General features: G+C 44.1%; 1 protein-coding gene across 2 annotated transcripts in view; it reads right to left on the bottom strand.

Moving 5' to 3' along the window:
- Positions 1–8,400, bottom strand: part of DESI2 (desumoylating isopeptidase 2) — a 63,510-nt gene extending 55,110 nt beyond the window's left edge. The window contains exon 1 of one of the 2 annotated variants that reach the window (XM_007990004.3): positions 8,128–8,400. In XM_007990004.3, the coding sequence (XP_007988195.1) occupies positions 8,128–8,169 (42 nt within the window). In that variant the 5' untranslated portion in view covers positions 8,170–8,400. Of the gene's footprint in view, positions 1–7,444; positions 7,922–8,127 lie in introns of those variants that run through there. The other variant, XM_007990003.3, reaches the window with a different exon arrangement.
- Positions 8,401–16,131: the final 7,731 nt, after the last annotated feature.

Genomic DNA, 16,131 nt, shown 5'->3' with positions numbered 1-16,131 from the left:
GGTATAGGGTCTCAGTTTTGCAAGATAAAAAAGTTCTGAAGACTGGTTGCACAGCAATGTGAATATACCTAACACAGTAGCTTGTATAGTTAAAAAGGTAAATTTTATGTTATGTGTATTTTAACACAATTAAAATAAAACGAAAACCTATGGAATTTTTTCAGAGAGCCTTACAAAGTACTCCTAGAAAAGGAAATGAAGGCCAATAAAACTTTGGAATAATAATAAAGGGAAACTCGCCTAATCAGATTCCAAATATGATGTGAAAGTATATTAATTAAAATAGTGTGGTAATAAGGCTAGAATCAACAATTCTACATGGGTAAGAATTTAGTATTATGATTAAGGATGACATCACAATTTAGAGAGGAAAGACTTTTATTTCACATAATGTGGGGCCAATTAGTTGATTTTTAATTTATTGTTTTTAAGTTACTGTCACATCTATACCAAAATACATTCCAGATAAACTAAAACAAAATTATTTTCATGCATCCCATTGTCCTTTTATTATTATTTTTGCCTTTCTTATAGTTTAAGATTATTTTGGCAGTTCTCACTTTACATTTTATTAACCAACTGGCTGACATCTGCACAATGTTGCTTTGGAATTCAAATAATCTTGTAGAGAATTTGATAGCCAACAAATGGAAAGGGTAAGTACATCCCATCTTAAGAAAAATCTGACTGGGCGTGGTCACTCACGCCTATAATCCCAGCACTTTGGGAGGCCGAGGCAGGCGGATCACGAGGTCAAGAGATTGAGACCAGTGTGGCCAACATGATGAAACCCTGTCTCTACTAAAGATACAAAAAAAATTAGTTGGGCGTGGTGGCGCGCACCTGTAGTCCCAGCTACTCTGGAGGCTGAGGCAGGAGAATTGCTTGAACCCGCGAGGCAGAGGTTGCAGTGAGCAGAGATGGCGCCGCTGCACTCCAACCTGGGCGATACAGCGAGACCCCGTCTCAAAAAAAAAGAAAAAAAAGAAAAAAAAAGAAAAATCCATAAAACAAAGAACTCATCTAAATAGTTGGCTCTCTCATATTTTTAAAGCATCAGATTTACAAGTTTCAAATGCTAACTTGATCCACCATTATAAATGTGGCCATGGAACTGATATACACTACAGCATGCCACTGCAAGCCACTGCAAGTCTGAAGGGGTTCTAGTCACCAATATGCTTGGACCCTACTGGCATCTGAGTTGTATTTTTCAAATACTTCAACTTTTCCATTTTAAGTTACTAGGTCAATATTTATTCTATGCCAAGTTGAGTGGCTGCTATGATGAAACAATTTTTAATTGAACATTTTTGGGTTTATAAAACACCTTTCATAGATGGCATTGTAGCAGAATGACTGCCCAAAATGTTCCCAGAACCTGTGAACATGTTACACAGCAAAAAGACTTTGCAGATGTCATTGAAATTATAGACCTCAATATCAGGAAATTATCCTGGAATATCTGGGTAGGTCTCAATTACCTGGGCTCTTGAAAACAGAAAACTTTCTGTGGCTGGAGGTAGGACAGATGTGGAGGAAAGTGAAGTTAGAGGTATTTGAAGCATAAGGATTCCACACACCATTGCTCATCTGAAGATGGAGGACTGGATGACACTTGAAGCAACTGAGAGAGGATCCCAGCTGACAGCAGTAAGGAATGGGACCTCAGACCTACAAATATAAGCAACTGAATTCTGTTAACAATCTGAATGAGCTTGGAAGCAGATTTGCCCCCAGAGCCTAACACCTTGATTTTGGGCTTGTGAAGACTACAGCAGAGGAACTGGGCTAACCCACCTGGTCTTCTGATTTACAGAAGTGTGAGATGATAAATTTGTGTTGTTTTAAACCACTACGTTTTTGGCAACTTGTTATTGCAGCAACAAAAAACAAATGTACGTATGTATGGAAACTGAATTCTTTTCTCATCCATACTAGCTTCCCCCACCCCCCTCCCCCCCAAAAAGAAAAGAGGACAATGCCATAAATAATGCAGGAGGGCAGATGTACAATTGTCCTTTTTGCTTAGCTAGACTCAGAGGTCACTATTTGCCCAAGAAGCATATTGATACAAGTAAATTCAGGTAAATTCCTTACTGTTAAAAAAAAAAAAAAAAAAAAAAAAAAAAAAAAAAGATGGACGACCAGCTCCTATTATTCCTATTAACTAGTTAATTTATATTAAAATTCAGGAACTGACAATGTTTTTGGAAATATTATCTTCCAAAGAGTAATTAAGATCCAACTTCAAGAAATAAACTTATTAAAAACATTTCCTCAGTCTAGTCCCATAGTGTTTTAAGTTTGATCAAAGAAAAATATTTGATTTTTTTCTGTCCCATTCCTATAATCCTCCCCTCCCCTTCATTTGGGCACCCTAGTCCATCAATCAAAGCTAAAATCTAGCAATGCACTGAAGTAGAGGTACAAGGAAAGAAAAACCACCCAGAAACAGGTATTTGGCACGAAGAGGAGGATCACATGATCTTTTCATGCCACTTAAGTACTAGCATGTCTAATAAAAACTGGCTAAAGCCCCACTACTCATTCAGCAGATATTTCTAGAACACTGTCTAGTGACAGGCCCTGTTCTAGACACTGGTAATAGTATGACGCTATCGGAGAACCTACAGTCTGGTGGGATGCACAGGATAATATATACAGCAATGGAGACATGCACAAAGTACAACTAGGGCACAGTAGTTCACTCAAGTCTGAGGAATAAAGACCAAGCTACAGCCAGAAGGAGCAAGCAGGTTGCAGGTGATCAATGTTGGACAAGGCCACTCCAGACAAAAGGACGGGCATGCATAAAGATACGGGGATGTGACATAGCCTGTTTGGATAGCTAAACAATTTCACTGTGTGAGAATAAAGGGTGTTAAGTAGAAGACGGAAGTGGACCTGTAACTGTCAGCCAGGGGCCACATCATAAAGTGCATTACACTTTATCCTGGTTATGTTTCAGAATGCTTACTTTGGTAACAGAATGGAGGGAGGATTAAAATGAAGTAATACTAGAGATTGAAACTAGTAAGGAGGTTATTATATGAATAGAGATGAGGGCCTGAACTTGAGAAGCATTAGTGGAAATGGGGATAAAGTAACCAATTTAAACAATATCCAGAGAGTAAAATATGTGACAGGCATCATAGGTTCCCATCAAATTGCCATTTCCAACTTTTTGCCTTCCTCACCCACAACTCAGCATAAAGGTTAGAAACCCCAGGTATCAGGCCGGGCGCGGGGGCTCACACCTGTAATCCCAGCACTTTGGGAGGCCGAGGTGGGCGGATCATGAGGTCAGGAGATCGAGACCATCCTGACTAACACAGTGAAACCCCGTCTCTACTAAAAATACAAAAAAATTAGCTGGGCCCGGTGGCGGGCGCCTGTAGTCCCAGCTACTCAGGAGGCTGAGGCACGAGAATGGCACGAGCCTGGCAGGTGGAGCTTGCAGTGTGCCGAGATCACGCCACTACACTCCGGCCTGGGCGACAGAGCGACTCCTTCTCAAAAAAAAAAAAAAAAAAAGAAACACCAGATATCCACTTACTCAGCTTCATCACAGTTGCACACGAGCCAGTTCTAGATAATCTCTTGGGGGAAGGAGTGTGGCTCTGGTTAAGTTTTTCCTTTCTATTAAAAGAACAGAGGTGCATGTAAAAAATGACCCTATCTTCTTCCATCTTCCTTCATATACTGCTGACTGAGGATACCACATTTGGTGCTATGGCAGTTACAACTATGAGAGGATGAACCAAGGGCAACAGCCCATGTGCTGAGGATGGCAGAGTAAAAGGATGGAAAGTCCTGGTTCTTGATGGCACAGCTGAGCTGGTGAACTAATCCAGGACCTGTTTATCTCTGGACTTAAGTATCCTTCCAGCTTAAGCCACTGACTCTCAAGCTCTGTTGCTTTCAGACAGAATCAACCAAACTAAAACAAAGAGACGGGGCCTGCTGACTGACCGTGAAGGGTTTATAATAAAGAGGAATTTAAGTTTCCTCCCAGGTTTCCGGTTTGGGAAACTACAACAAAAGTGGTGGCTTTTTGGGCAGTGGCATGGGGCAAGAGGGAAGAATGTGTGGTGTGGGTAGGGGAAAAGGTTCGAAGAAGTTTCTTCCTGGACATGTTGATTTGAGATATGAAGGAATCATTTAGGTGGGATGTGTGATTCTGGAACTCGTTCAGAAAGTCTGAATTAGATCTGCAGATGTATGAGAAGTCGGATCTATCACACCTGCCTGACCTTACACTCTGTTGGAGGAGTCTAATGGAGGCAGGCATCAAAAGAACGGCGTCCAGACAAAAATGTCCTTATTTGAAGAGTCCTAGAAAGTGGTTCTTTTCTATTCTTTAAAGACTTTGAAGATGTATAAGTACTACTTTATAATAAAACTGGTACAGGCCGGGCACAGTGGCTCATGCCTATAATCCCAGAACTTTGGGAGGCTGAGGCAGACGGATCACTTGAAGACAGGAATTTGAGAAAAGCCTGGCCAACATGGTGAAACCCATCTCTACAAAAATACAAAAATTAGCCGGGCATGAGGGCAGGTGCCTGTAATCCCAGCTACTTGGCAGGCTGAGGCGGGAGAATCACTTGAACCCGGGAGGCAGGGGTTGCAGTGAGCTGAGATCACACCACTGCACTACAGCCTGGGTGACAGAGTGAGAAAACAAATAAATAATAAATTGGTAGAAACTTGTTAACACAATGAATTTGCAAACATTATCAAATACCTGCAGATTTTTATTTTATGAAAATTCATTAGTAGTCAAGATAACCTGAAAAGCACAAAATCTGGATCTATGAAAAATAAAGACTGCTAAAATGACTACACCAGAGATTCGTCTCAGTATTTGAAACTAATCTGAGTCACCTGCTTTGCTATGTGTGCCAGTCAATTAGGAATATGTGAACAAGCTCATTCCCACGACTCGGAAAGTAGCTCCAGCACGTTTTTATTGGTGGTAGATTACTCTAAAGTACACAGGGGAACATACTCACCGAGAAGGCAGCAAGCAATAATTTAGGAACACTGTGCATGATTAAGTAAACTTCTGAGGATCACGGTATTCTTCCACGAGAAGGAAGTTAATACTGGTGACCCCAATAGAATTATTTTCGTGCACACGGCAGAGTTACAGAAGAAAAGAAATGATCCGCAGCAGCCCAGTCTAGAGAACAGGACAAACACAATCAGAGCTGGAACGGGCGACCTAACAAAGACACACAAGGACACATGGCAAGAGGTCCCTATAACCGTGATTATAAGGGCATCCCAAAGGTTGATTTTCATATTTACAGAGTTTGAACCAGACAGCTGATGTACTAGGCCTATACAGGTAACAGCTATCCTCATCCAAGGCATCTCTGATGAATAGGAAGAATTACCAAGGATAAAAGGAATTTACCCTTGGTATCAAGCAAAAATGTTTCAAAAACCAAAACTGACTTGAGAAAAATTAGTATAATAGATCAAAATTCGTATCTCAATCCGTTAGTCTTCATTCTAAAACAACTGATCACACTGTTCCCCTCCGTGAAAACCATAAATGATTCTGCTGGCTCAAGGAGCCCCTCAGCCCTTCACCCAAGCCCACAACTCATCGGACTAATGAAGTTCTAATCACACTTTCCGTTTTGTGTCCTTTCATTTACGCTCTACTCTAGCTATACTGGACCAGCTGCTACTTCCCAAATCCCACCTGTGCTTTCCCTAGTCCTGCCATTCGGTTCATGCCAACTGTTCTCTGCCCTTGTGGATGCTACCCATTCTTCAAGTTTCATACGTTTGATTTTTAGCATTCCCTGATCCTGCAACCACATATAGTCTCCTCCTTTACATCCTCGTCTGCTCTTATCAAAACCGTGCTATTCTGTCTTGAATTGTTACCACTGTTGTGTATCTCCTCTACAATACTCTAAATTCCTTAAAGAAGAAAGGACAGTTAACTCATCCTTGTGGCTTCTACCACGTCAAAAATAGTAAGTAACGGTAGGTTGCTGAATTAGTGACGTAAAACACTCAAAGCCCTCAAAGAAACATGCAAGATCAAGTTTATTAAAAGTCTAATAATTCAACTATTTATCATTCCGATAAACATTCATATGCTTCATCTCCTGTTCATAAGCAATATAAAGACATAAATGCAGGAATTAGAAGAGAAGATAGTGAATCAGATTTTGGTTGACAAATTCTAGATTATATTTTTAGTTGTTTGGGCAGATCACTTACTCTCTTCCCCGTCTGCTTCATTCTGTAACTACCTATTTTACAAACTTGATGTGAAGAATAAGATCTTGTTAATTAGTCAATATTTTAACATCATTCAGAACAGTCCTCCCTTCGAAAATATTGAATACCATCTCTAGCTTTTCCCAATCGACCACAATTAGCAAAGATTTTCCTGTATCACAGAATGCCTAAAGTGTAAAGCCCACTATATGCCAAAAAATGCATTTTCATTCTCATATAAAAGGTAAAACTCTCTTCCTCTATTCTTACAAATTCTCCTAGGCTCTGAAACCATGGCTTCTGGCCACTGTATCCTAATTTATAAACGGGTTTGTTTAATAATCTAGGAGAAAAGGCACACTGTGATCTCAAGAGCAAAATATATTCTGAAAGACGGTAATAGCCTTCATGAATAAAAAACAAACCAAACTCAGATGGGGCGGGGGAGTGGTGCACAGAAAAAGTAAAAGGGCAGTAAGAACCTTGAAAAATAAAGGCGTTCAGCTGAACACAAAAAGTTTAAGTCTAGAGAATTATTTCTCAACAGTGACACAAGCCAAAGAATTTACCAAGTGCCATGGTTTTCTAGGATCTTTTGTTTGGCTTATTCTCCTCTTCAACTTTTTCTGTGCTGTTCCACTTTTCTCGGCATGTGAACTCATCTCCTTTCATCTCCAAGCTCACATCAGAATTCAACAGAGGACTCATCTCAAGTGGCAGGCAGTTCCTACACCCTTCTGACACAATTCCCAGATATGGCCTGAGGAATCCCTTTCTACCCAAGATATAACACCGTAAATGTAGAAACTTATAAATAATACAAGGGAATACAAAGTTTAGAACTGTGTAAGACTCCTGGCCTGTAGTACTTCTGCTCTCCCGCATCTTTAAGCCAAGAAAAATCACGATGGGCAATTTTTCATTTGTCAGTCAACTTACAAGGAATTTTAAGCATTGCAGTCAGAGGTAATCCATTCGACAGAACAAAAACCCATCAACCCAAAGCAAGCAAACACACCCAAGCATACATCTAACTGCAACGACAACTCTCCACCGGGTGCTTTTTCTGGGGGCATTTCAACTGCAAAAATCAGGCAAACCAGTTCTTGGGCTCGATTCTGCGTCCCTGCCATACTCCAAAGTTACATGACACAACAAACAACTTCTTCCCTTCCCTCTCCTGTGGTCACGTCACCTGTTGCATCACCGGGAAAGTGGTCTTCAGGGTGTAGGAAAGGAGCACCACCAGGATCTCTGAATCATTCAGCTGGGCTATTTTCTTGAGAAATGTTAGCCTCATTCATATTTTAACGAGGTTGCCTTGAACACACAAGGCAAGGGTGTGTTGGCTCCTGTTCACCTTTGAAGAGATCGGGTGCACAGGCACCCGAAAGCTGTGGCTTTCTGGACTTGGAGGGGCTTGGGAGTTTTTGAAGACTAAGCCACGGAGAGAGATATACAGTTCGGTAGAAGCAGAGGAGCTGGGAGCGCAGGCGGTCGGGACGGGGGTCCCGGGGCAGCCCCGGGGGCCGGCAAGTGGGGTTGGACACGCAACGGAAGCTTTGCCGAAAGGACACTGCTCGTGGGCCAAGGGGTCGGGCCCAGAGCCAGGGTCGCGGCCAAGCTGAGCGGATAGGAGAGGTTCCAGCCCACCTGAGCACCGGCCAAAAGCCTCGGGCTGACTGGGTTCACCGGAGCGTCGACGAGTGCGAGGATTAAAAATGAACAACACTCCCTCCTTTACCCCCGGCTTCCCCCGAGAACTAGGCTGGAGGCGGAGACGCGAGGCAGGAAGCGCCTGGGGCCGGGGTCCGAGCCCGACCGGCGAGAGGAAGCCGGCCTGGGCCAGGGCTCGGGGCCGCCAGGGGCCGCACTCACCATGTCGTACACGTTGAGCACCACTAACTGGTTAGCCCCCATCCTCCTCCCCGCGGCCGCCGCCTCGTCCTCAAGCCGCTCCGTCTCCGCGGGGTCGGAGGCCGCTCTCACCCCCGCGGGCGCTTCAGGGGGCCCGAGCCGGGCACTAAGCGTACAGCCCGGCCCGCGGCAGCCGGGGCGGAAGCATCGGGCAGCCGAGCCGCTCCCGGGCGCCGCCGACAGGAGCCTCTGCGGACGGGGCCGGACCGTTGGCGGCCCGCTCCGGATGAGGCACCTCCCCTAGGCGGCAGACACGTGGGGAAAGGCGGGGCTTGAGCAAGGGGCGGGCGCCAGGCGCCCCGGGGGCGGGGCCGGCCCGGCGCCGGGACTGAGCCCGCCTGCGCTCTGGTTCCTGGCCGCCGCACCTCGGGACCTAAAATGGCGGCAGCTTCGGCGCCTCCGCGTTCTGGAGGCACGGGGCCACAGGAACACTACAGTTCCCAGCATGCAGTGAGGATTCCCCCTCGCTACTATAAGCGCAGAGGCGGAGTCTCAACAGTCCTTCGACTACAACTCCCTGCATGCCGCGGGGGCCCCGGTCCTACCAGACCAGGCCTCCCTGGGAGACTACTGCTCCCAGCATGCAGTGCTTTGGAGCTGCGGCCGATGCCTTGCGGTCCGCGGGCGGTGAAGTCTTCTACCTTCGTTCACCCTCTCATCGCCGGTGCTCCTGCTGTTAGTAGTTCATGTCGCGTTGAGCGCGATGAAGCCAACGAAATGTGGCAAAAGACCAGAGTGATGACCCTAAGTTTTCCAAATCCCTCCTCACTTTTTCTTTGGCAAGGGGAGGGGTGGGGAAACAGAGGAAGACGAGTTACTGGTGTGGGATGAGGTGTAACGTGCATCCAGTTAATCCTCAGTGTGGAATTTACGTTTTGTGAAACTATCCTGCTGAGATGAGAAGGGTCCAGTAACCATAGCTTAGCACAATCCTGGGACGTAGTATGCAGCTCTGCATTAATTTAACAAATATTTGTTGTGTGCTTCCTATGTGCCAGGCAGTGTTGTAGGCCCTCGGGAATATTGTGATAAACAGGAACAGGGACAAACAAATTATCACTGGTATGTGCTTTGCAGAAAATTTAAATAAGGTGAAGTCATTGAGAGTAATCTTAAATTGGCTGCACGGGGAAGATCGCTGTAATGAGATGAGTTTTAAGCTGAAATATGAATGACAAAGCCAGCCCCGCAAATATGAGGGGGAGGAGTATTTCAGTCAAAGGGAACAAATGCAAAGATCTGAGGCATGAAGGAGTTTTCTGTATTCAAGGAAACAAAAGATCACTGTTGCTGGGACACAATAGGCAAGGACACGATGGTGTTAGATGAGCTGGGCAGGTAGGCAGAAGCCAGATCTCGGCAGGATTTTAAAATTCATAACAGGGGTTGTATTTTGAATGAAGCCATAAGTTTGGACCAGGGAGTGAAATGATTGTGCGTGTGTTTAAAAATGATGACTTGGATTGCTGTGTGGAAAATGGATTTCAGAGAGGCAAAGGAGGTGGAAACAGGAAGATGAGTGTGGCAGATTGTCAAAATAGCCACAAATTATTTCCAGTCTCCCAAATTATACTCTTTGGTGGTGTCTCCCCGCAATTGACTGCACTGGACTGTGACTTGCTTTGGACATGGGACATTAACAGCATGCTAGCAGAGGCTTAAAAAACACTTGTGAGTTGGGACTTGCCCTCTTGCTGAACTTGGGAGTCCTGTGACCACCATCTTAGGAATGAGTGTAGGCTAGCCTGATGGATGATGAGGGACACATGGTCAAGTCATGGCCCACATCCAGCTGACATCCAACCAACTGCGAACAGGTGAAGCTCTCCTGGACTATCCTTCCCTGGCCACAACCACATTGATGTGAGAAATAATGTTTTTAGTCACAAAGTTTTGGGGGTAGTTATGTGGCGAAAGTTAATTGAGTCAACCAGTTGGATGCTATTCCAGAAGTGCATGCCAGAAATGGCTTCGTTGTTGCTGATAGTGGTGGAGACCGAAATAATTAGAGTTTAAATAGTTTGGAGTAAAGTCTGTGGAACTTGCTAATGGGTTAGATGTTGAGTTGGTTAGGGAGAGAGGATTCAAGAAAACTTCTAGATTTTTGACTTGGTCAATTGAGTGGATAGTTCTGGCATTTATAAGATGTGAAACATTTTGGGGAGGAGCAGGTTGAGGGGAGGGAAATGAAGAGTTATGGTTTGATCATGCTAAGTTGGAGATGCCTTTTAGACATCCATGACTGCCAAGTAGTAGACATTTGGATAAACTGGAGTCATGGCCATTATAGACTTGGGGCTTGCTTGGATGACCTAGGAATATGTGTAGCTAAAAAGAAGTGGGCCAAGAACAAAGCTCTAGGACCCTTCACCATGTAGAGGTCAAGTAAAGGATGAAGAGGAAGCATGGAGGCAGGAGGAAAATCAGAAAGAACATGATAACATTGATGTCAAGACTATTGGATTCAGCAATATAGAGATCACTGGTCGCTTTGACATGAGCGGTCTCTGGGAGGAGTGAGATTTAAATAACTGCTTTAACAGTTTGAGAAGCAAATGTGATGAAAAAGAGAACTTAAACTTGGGGGCAACAGCTGGTTAAGTCTGTGTGGTCAATGGAGGGCATTTTGAAGATGGGAGATGCTGAGGCATACTTGCATGCAAAGAGAGACAAATTGATAAAGGAGTGGGAAAGATTCGCAAGGACAAAGAAGGGGGAGGGATCCAGGGCACGAGTGTAAGGGTTGCCATTTAGTAGGGGGGATGCTTCATCCATAGTGATGGCGTAGAAGGCAGGTGCAGGTGCATAGTTATGGCACAGAAGGCAAGGAGACAGGCGGGTTAGAAATACGGGAGTGTAGGAAATGAGAGTGTTCTTTCCTCGTTTACTTTGATTTTCTCAATGAATTATGAGGCAAGAATATCATCAAAGAGTGAGATGTGAGGAGAGGGGCGTAGGGAGTTTGGAGAGAGAGAAGGTGATGTAAAAATAGAGCAAATAAGTAAACTTGGAAAATGCGGTTTTGTCAGGTGGTGTTGGGGAACAGTAAATGTTGTGCACAACATTGTTATTTGGCTGTCCTCTGGAAGGTTGTTGACAAAGTTCTAAAATCTGTTTTTGGTGTATCAGCTGCCTTGCTTCTCTTTCCTACCGTGGCGTTCCTCCCCACCTGAAGCAATTACACAAACTACGTAATCACATCTTCTAAGTCCTTTTTCCTGTGAAAGGTGGGGAAAAGGCGCTATGCATTTGCACCTTATTTAGTCCTGGCTGCAGTCCCCGGAGGGCTCAAACTGCAGGTTCACTTTTTAACTTTTACTGTACACACTCCCTTTGCCCTTTGTGATCTCATCCACTCTCAGCTGTAACTGTTGCATGTATGCTGAAGAGCCACATGTCTCCATCGTCAGTGCTCTTCTCTCTCCAGAGTGCTAGGCCAGTATAACTTACAGCCTCTTGGACTTCTCTACCAGGATATATTGGTTTCCCTTGGCTGCAAATTGCCACAAACTTAGTGGTTTAAAATAACACAAACTTATTTTCTTATAGTTCTAGAGATCAGAAGTCCAAAATGGGTCTCCCTGGGCTAACATCAAGGGCTGTGTTCCTTCTGGAGACTCTAGGGGACAATCTGCTTCCTTGCTTTCCCAGGTTCTAGAGGCTGCCCTCATTCCTTGGCTCATAGCCCCATCACTCCAGTGCCCCCTGCCATTTCCATCATCATGCCTTCTCTGACTCCCTTGTTTCTCCTTCTTACTTACGAAGAGCCTTGTGATTAGATTGGGCCCACCTGATAACTGAGGATTCTCTCTCCATCTTAGGATCCTTAATCATACCTGCTAAGTCCTTTCTTCCTGTAAAAGGCAACAGTCACAGATTCTGGGGATTAGGATGTGAACATCTCTGGGGGGCTGGGATTCTGCCCTACTATACAGGATGGCCCATGGTTACTTTGAATTTATCAGGTACAAAATAGAATTCATCATCTAATGATGGAATAACTTATACTGCTCATGTAATTCAGGTATTGATCCATCAATAATGAATCATCCATCCTTCATTCATTGAACAAATGTTAAATGAGTACCTTTGATGTGTCAGCCTCTGCCTATCACTAATTCATCTGCGATAGAACAGCCATGATCCTACCTTCATGAAGCTTAGAATCCATTGAAAGACAGGGAAGAATATATATATTCTTATATATATAAAATAAATATAATATAAAAATATATATATATATTTTTTGAGATGGAGTTTTGCTCTTGTTGCCCAGGCTGGAGTGCAGTGGTGTGATCTTGGCTCACGGCAACCTCTGCCTCCCGAGTTCAAGTGATTCTCCTGCCTCAGCCTCCCAAGTAGCTGGGATTACAGGCATGCGCCACCACACCTGGCTAATTTTTTTTTTGTATTTTTAGTAGAGACCGGTTTCTCCATGTTGGTCAGCTAGTCTTAAACTCCTGACCTCAGGTGATCCACCTGCCTTGGCCTCCCAAAGTGCTGGTATTACAGGGATGAGCCACCATGCCTGGCCAAAAAGATATTATTCTTATATAATAATATTCTTGTATATTATAATATATAATATGTATTATATATTATATATTTTATTTATATATAATATATTATGTATTATATATCTGTGTATCACTAATTCACTATGATAGGACATGACCCTACCCTCATGAAGCTTATAATCCAGTGAAAGACAGAAAAGAATAATATACTTACATATATTGTATAATAAAATATAGAAATTCTCATATATAGAATATAATTATTCTATTACATAATATACAATAGAACGTAAATATTCACTCAATTTTATAATTTAAATTGAAGGAGACAGTAGTAGAACATAACACACAGGGCCCGGTGCGGTGGCTCAAGCCTGTAATCCCAGCACTTTGGGAGGCTGAGACGGGTGGATCACGAGGTCAGGAGATCGAGACCATCCTGGCTAACACGGTGAAACCCCGTCTCTACTAAAAAAAAATACAAAAAACTAGCCGGGCGAGGTGGCAGCGCCTGTAGTCCCAGCTACTCGGGAGGCTGAGGCAGGAGAATGGCGGGAACCTGGGAGGCAGAGCTTGCAGTGAGCTGAGATCCGGCCACTGCACTCCAGCCTGGGCGACAGAGCGAGACTCCGTCTCAAAAAATAAATAAATAAATAAATAAATAAATAAATAAATAAACAAACATAACACACAGACTTATTTGAGGTGGTTGTCAGGAAACAGATGAACAAAGAGAATATAGCATACAGAATTGTAAATTGGGTATTAGAGGGCTGAAACAAAAAGGGAACAGTGAGGTGTCAGAAAGCTAGAAAAAGCTAGGACACTTAGGTCTGGGGTAATAGGTCAGAATTGAAACATTTTGAAGCTTGCAGGAGAGCCCTGTTACGCTGGAGTCACAAACCCTGAAGAGGAGAACTCCTGGTCTCTGGTATTTCTAAAGGGGCACAGTGACATCGGCCCTGGAAATTTTAAAAAACTTCAAGCTAGGAATCAACCACGGCTGCCGAAATCAAGTGCTACTGCTGCTAGATGAAGAATCCTGCCTACATTGCTGCTGACGGGAAGGTACAAAATAGGAAGTCCCTCCTCCCCCTGCCTTCCAGTTTCCCACCAGTATCCCTTCCTAGATAGAGAGGCCCTGGCAACAGAAAGCAAAGCATAGAAAATCACAAACTATTTCTTAGGTAACCTGGGGGGAGATCTAAGCTGCCCAAACCATTTTAAAGGAAAATTAATTTTAAAGCTTATTGCTCTCTGTGTTGTAGAGATGAACTGAGTCTGTTTTATTTATTGTTCTGTTCCAAATTACCCCAAAATATAGCAGCTTAAAACATCGTTTCTGAAGGTCAGGAATCCAAGAGCAGTTTAGGTGGGTGTTTCCGGCTCTGAGTCTCTGGTGGAGCTGCAGTCGTCTGATGGCTTGACTGGGGCCTGACGGTCTGCTTCTAAGCTCACTGACAGGTCAGCTGGCAGGAGGCTTTAGTTTATCACCACATGGGCCTGTCTGTAGGGCTGCTCATGACATGGTAGCTGTTCCTCCCAGAGCAATTGATCCAAGACAGAATGGAAGAGTGATCAACAAGAAAGCCGCAGTGTTTTATAACCTGGTCTCAAGTGAGCTACCATTCCTTTTGCTGTATTCTGTTGATCATACTGACCAACTCTGGAGCAATGTGAGGTGACACTACACAAGGGTGTGAGTACAGGGATCGCTGGAGCCCAGCCTGGAAGCTACCACAGATGGCTATATAAAACTCTGTCACCTCCACTGTGGTGGTAGCCAGAGTGAAGAATGGCTTATGTGTTCCAGAGCCCTGCTGGTTTCCTCTCTGCTCTACCATGGGAAATATTTGAGAGGTCATCTTCAGCTCCCCCCACCCCACTCCCCATTCCCCATCCTCTGTTAGATCAGTCGTTATTGGTTGAGTACACTGACTGCAAGATTTGGATATACAGTGCAGTGTTAGAAGATGGGCATATGAATTCTCCAGTAGATCTTGAAATTGCTTATTTTCCATTTCAAAATGACCAGGTCCCTGAGAAGGTAGCCTAGTTAGACAATTCAGGGGACAATGGTGCTCTTTGTCTTAGGTGTCTTTAGTTATGAAGTTATGCATAATCGGAATTGATATACTTGACTTTTGAAGCCATTGGTAATTGTACCAGGTTGTTCAAATGGAAGTGAAATGTGATTGGCTAGGTTTTTGATAATGCTTTGCTACTCTATATCTGGAGGTTATATTTCAGGCAAGGCAAATAACTTTCCCTAGATAGGTGGTAAGAGTTCAACATAGCTCACTTCTCAATTCTGTGCCTCCCTCCTCTCCAAGAACATGATTCCCTATTGGTGACAAGATGGAGGTCATCCTTGTTGGAACTTGGGCAGTCAGCTTCCCTAGTGCCTTTTCCATTCTTAATGGGTACCACATAACCTGGGGCCCACAACAACATGGCACCCGGGCATCTGGTCTACCATGATCAGACCAGACATGAACTTGCTAGTTTGCTATCTAAATGAAGATATCTACTTAGAAATTCCATAGAATAGGTGGATAATTGAATATTGTTGTTCATGTGAATGTGAACTGTTTCTCATCCTCTTTTCTCACGGGGATGGAAAAGAACAGATTTGCAGAGTCCGTAGTTGCATGCCATATACCCAAGGTCTGATGAATCTGCCCTAGCAGCAATACCATATCTGGCACACCAGCTGCAACTGGTGCTACTACCTGGTTGAGTCTGCGGGAGTCAACAGTCATTCTCCAGGATCCATCTGTTTTCTGCAGACTGGTGATTAAACAAAGATACAACAGGGACCACCAACCCTGCATCTTTTAGGTCTTTAATGATGGTAATAATATCTACCTCCCCCTGCAATCCCCCAGAATAACAGTTTTCTCACTTTACCGGGATTCGTGTAGGGGCCAGTTTCAGAGGTTTCTGTTTGGTCTTTCCCACTCTGATTGCTCCTGCTCCACAAACCAAGGGCCTCAATGTGGGCTTTACTCCCACAGCCAAGTATATAATTCTAAGTATGTACTCTGGAAACTGGGAAAGGCTCCTGGGTGGGTGGAGCCACTGTGGCTCTCATAGGCCCTCACTCTAAAGGGGAGTGAGGTCTTGATGACACTTCGGGTCTCTGGGTATTAATGTCAACTGAGACCTGTGTGTAATAGTCCTCAAAATGCCTGGTTATTCCTCTTTCCCCAGTAAAGTCACCTGAGTAGATGGTCATAGATCTCTGGGGGAATTGTCACAGTATATATAATACTTGCCACACTGCAGGATCCTTCTTCCTGGGAACGTGGCCGCCTCTTCAGTCAATGGGCTCTGGGTCTGAAAACATACTCCAGGTCTCGGGACCGAGCAAGGGACCATGACTTTTTACTGGGGCAATGTTCCTCAACCTCTTCTTCCATTCTTGTTTATTATTATTGTAGATGTT

Source organism: Chlorocebus sabaeus, chromosome 25, assembly GCF_047675955.1.
Source record: "Chlorocebus sabaeus isolate Y175 chromosome 25, mChlSab1.0.hap1, whole genome shotgun sequence".
NCBI lineage: Eukaryota > Metazoa > Chordata > Mammalia > Primates > Cercopithecidae > Chlorocebus > Chlorocebus sabaeus.
This window is presented reverse-complemented; position numbering and strand designations above follow the sequence as displayed.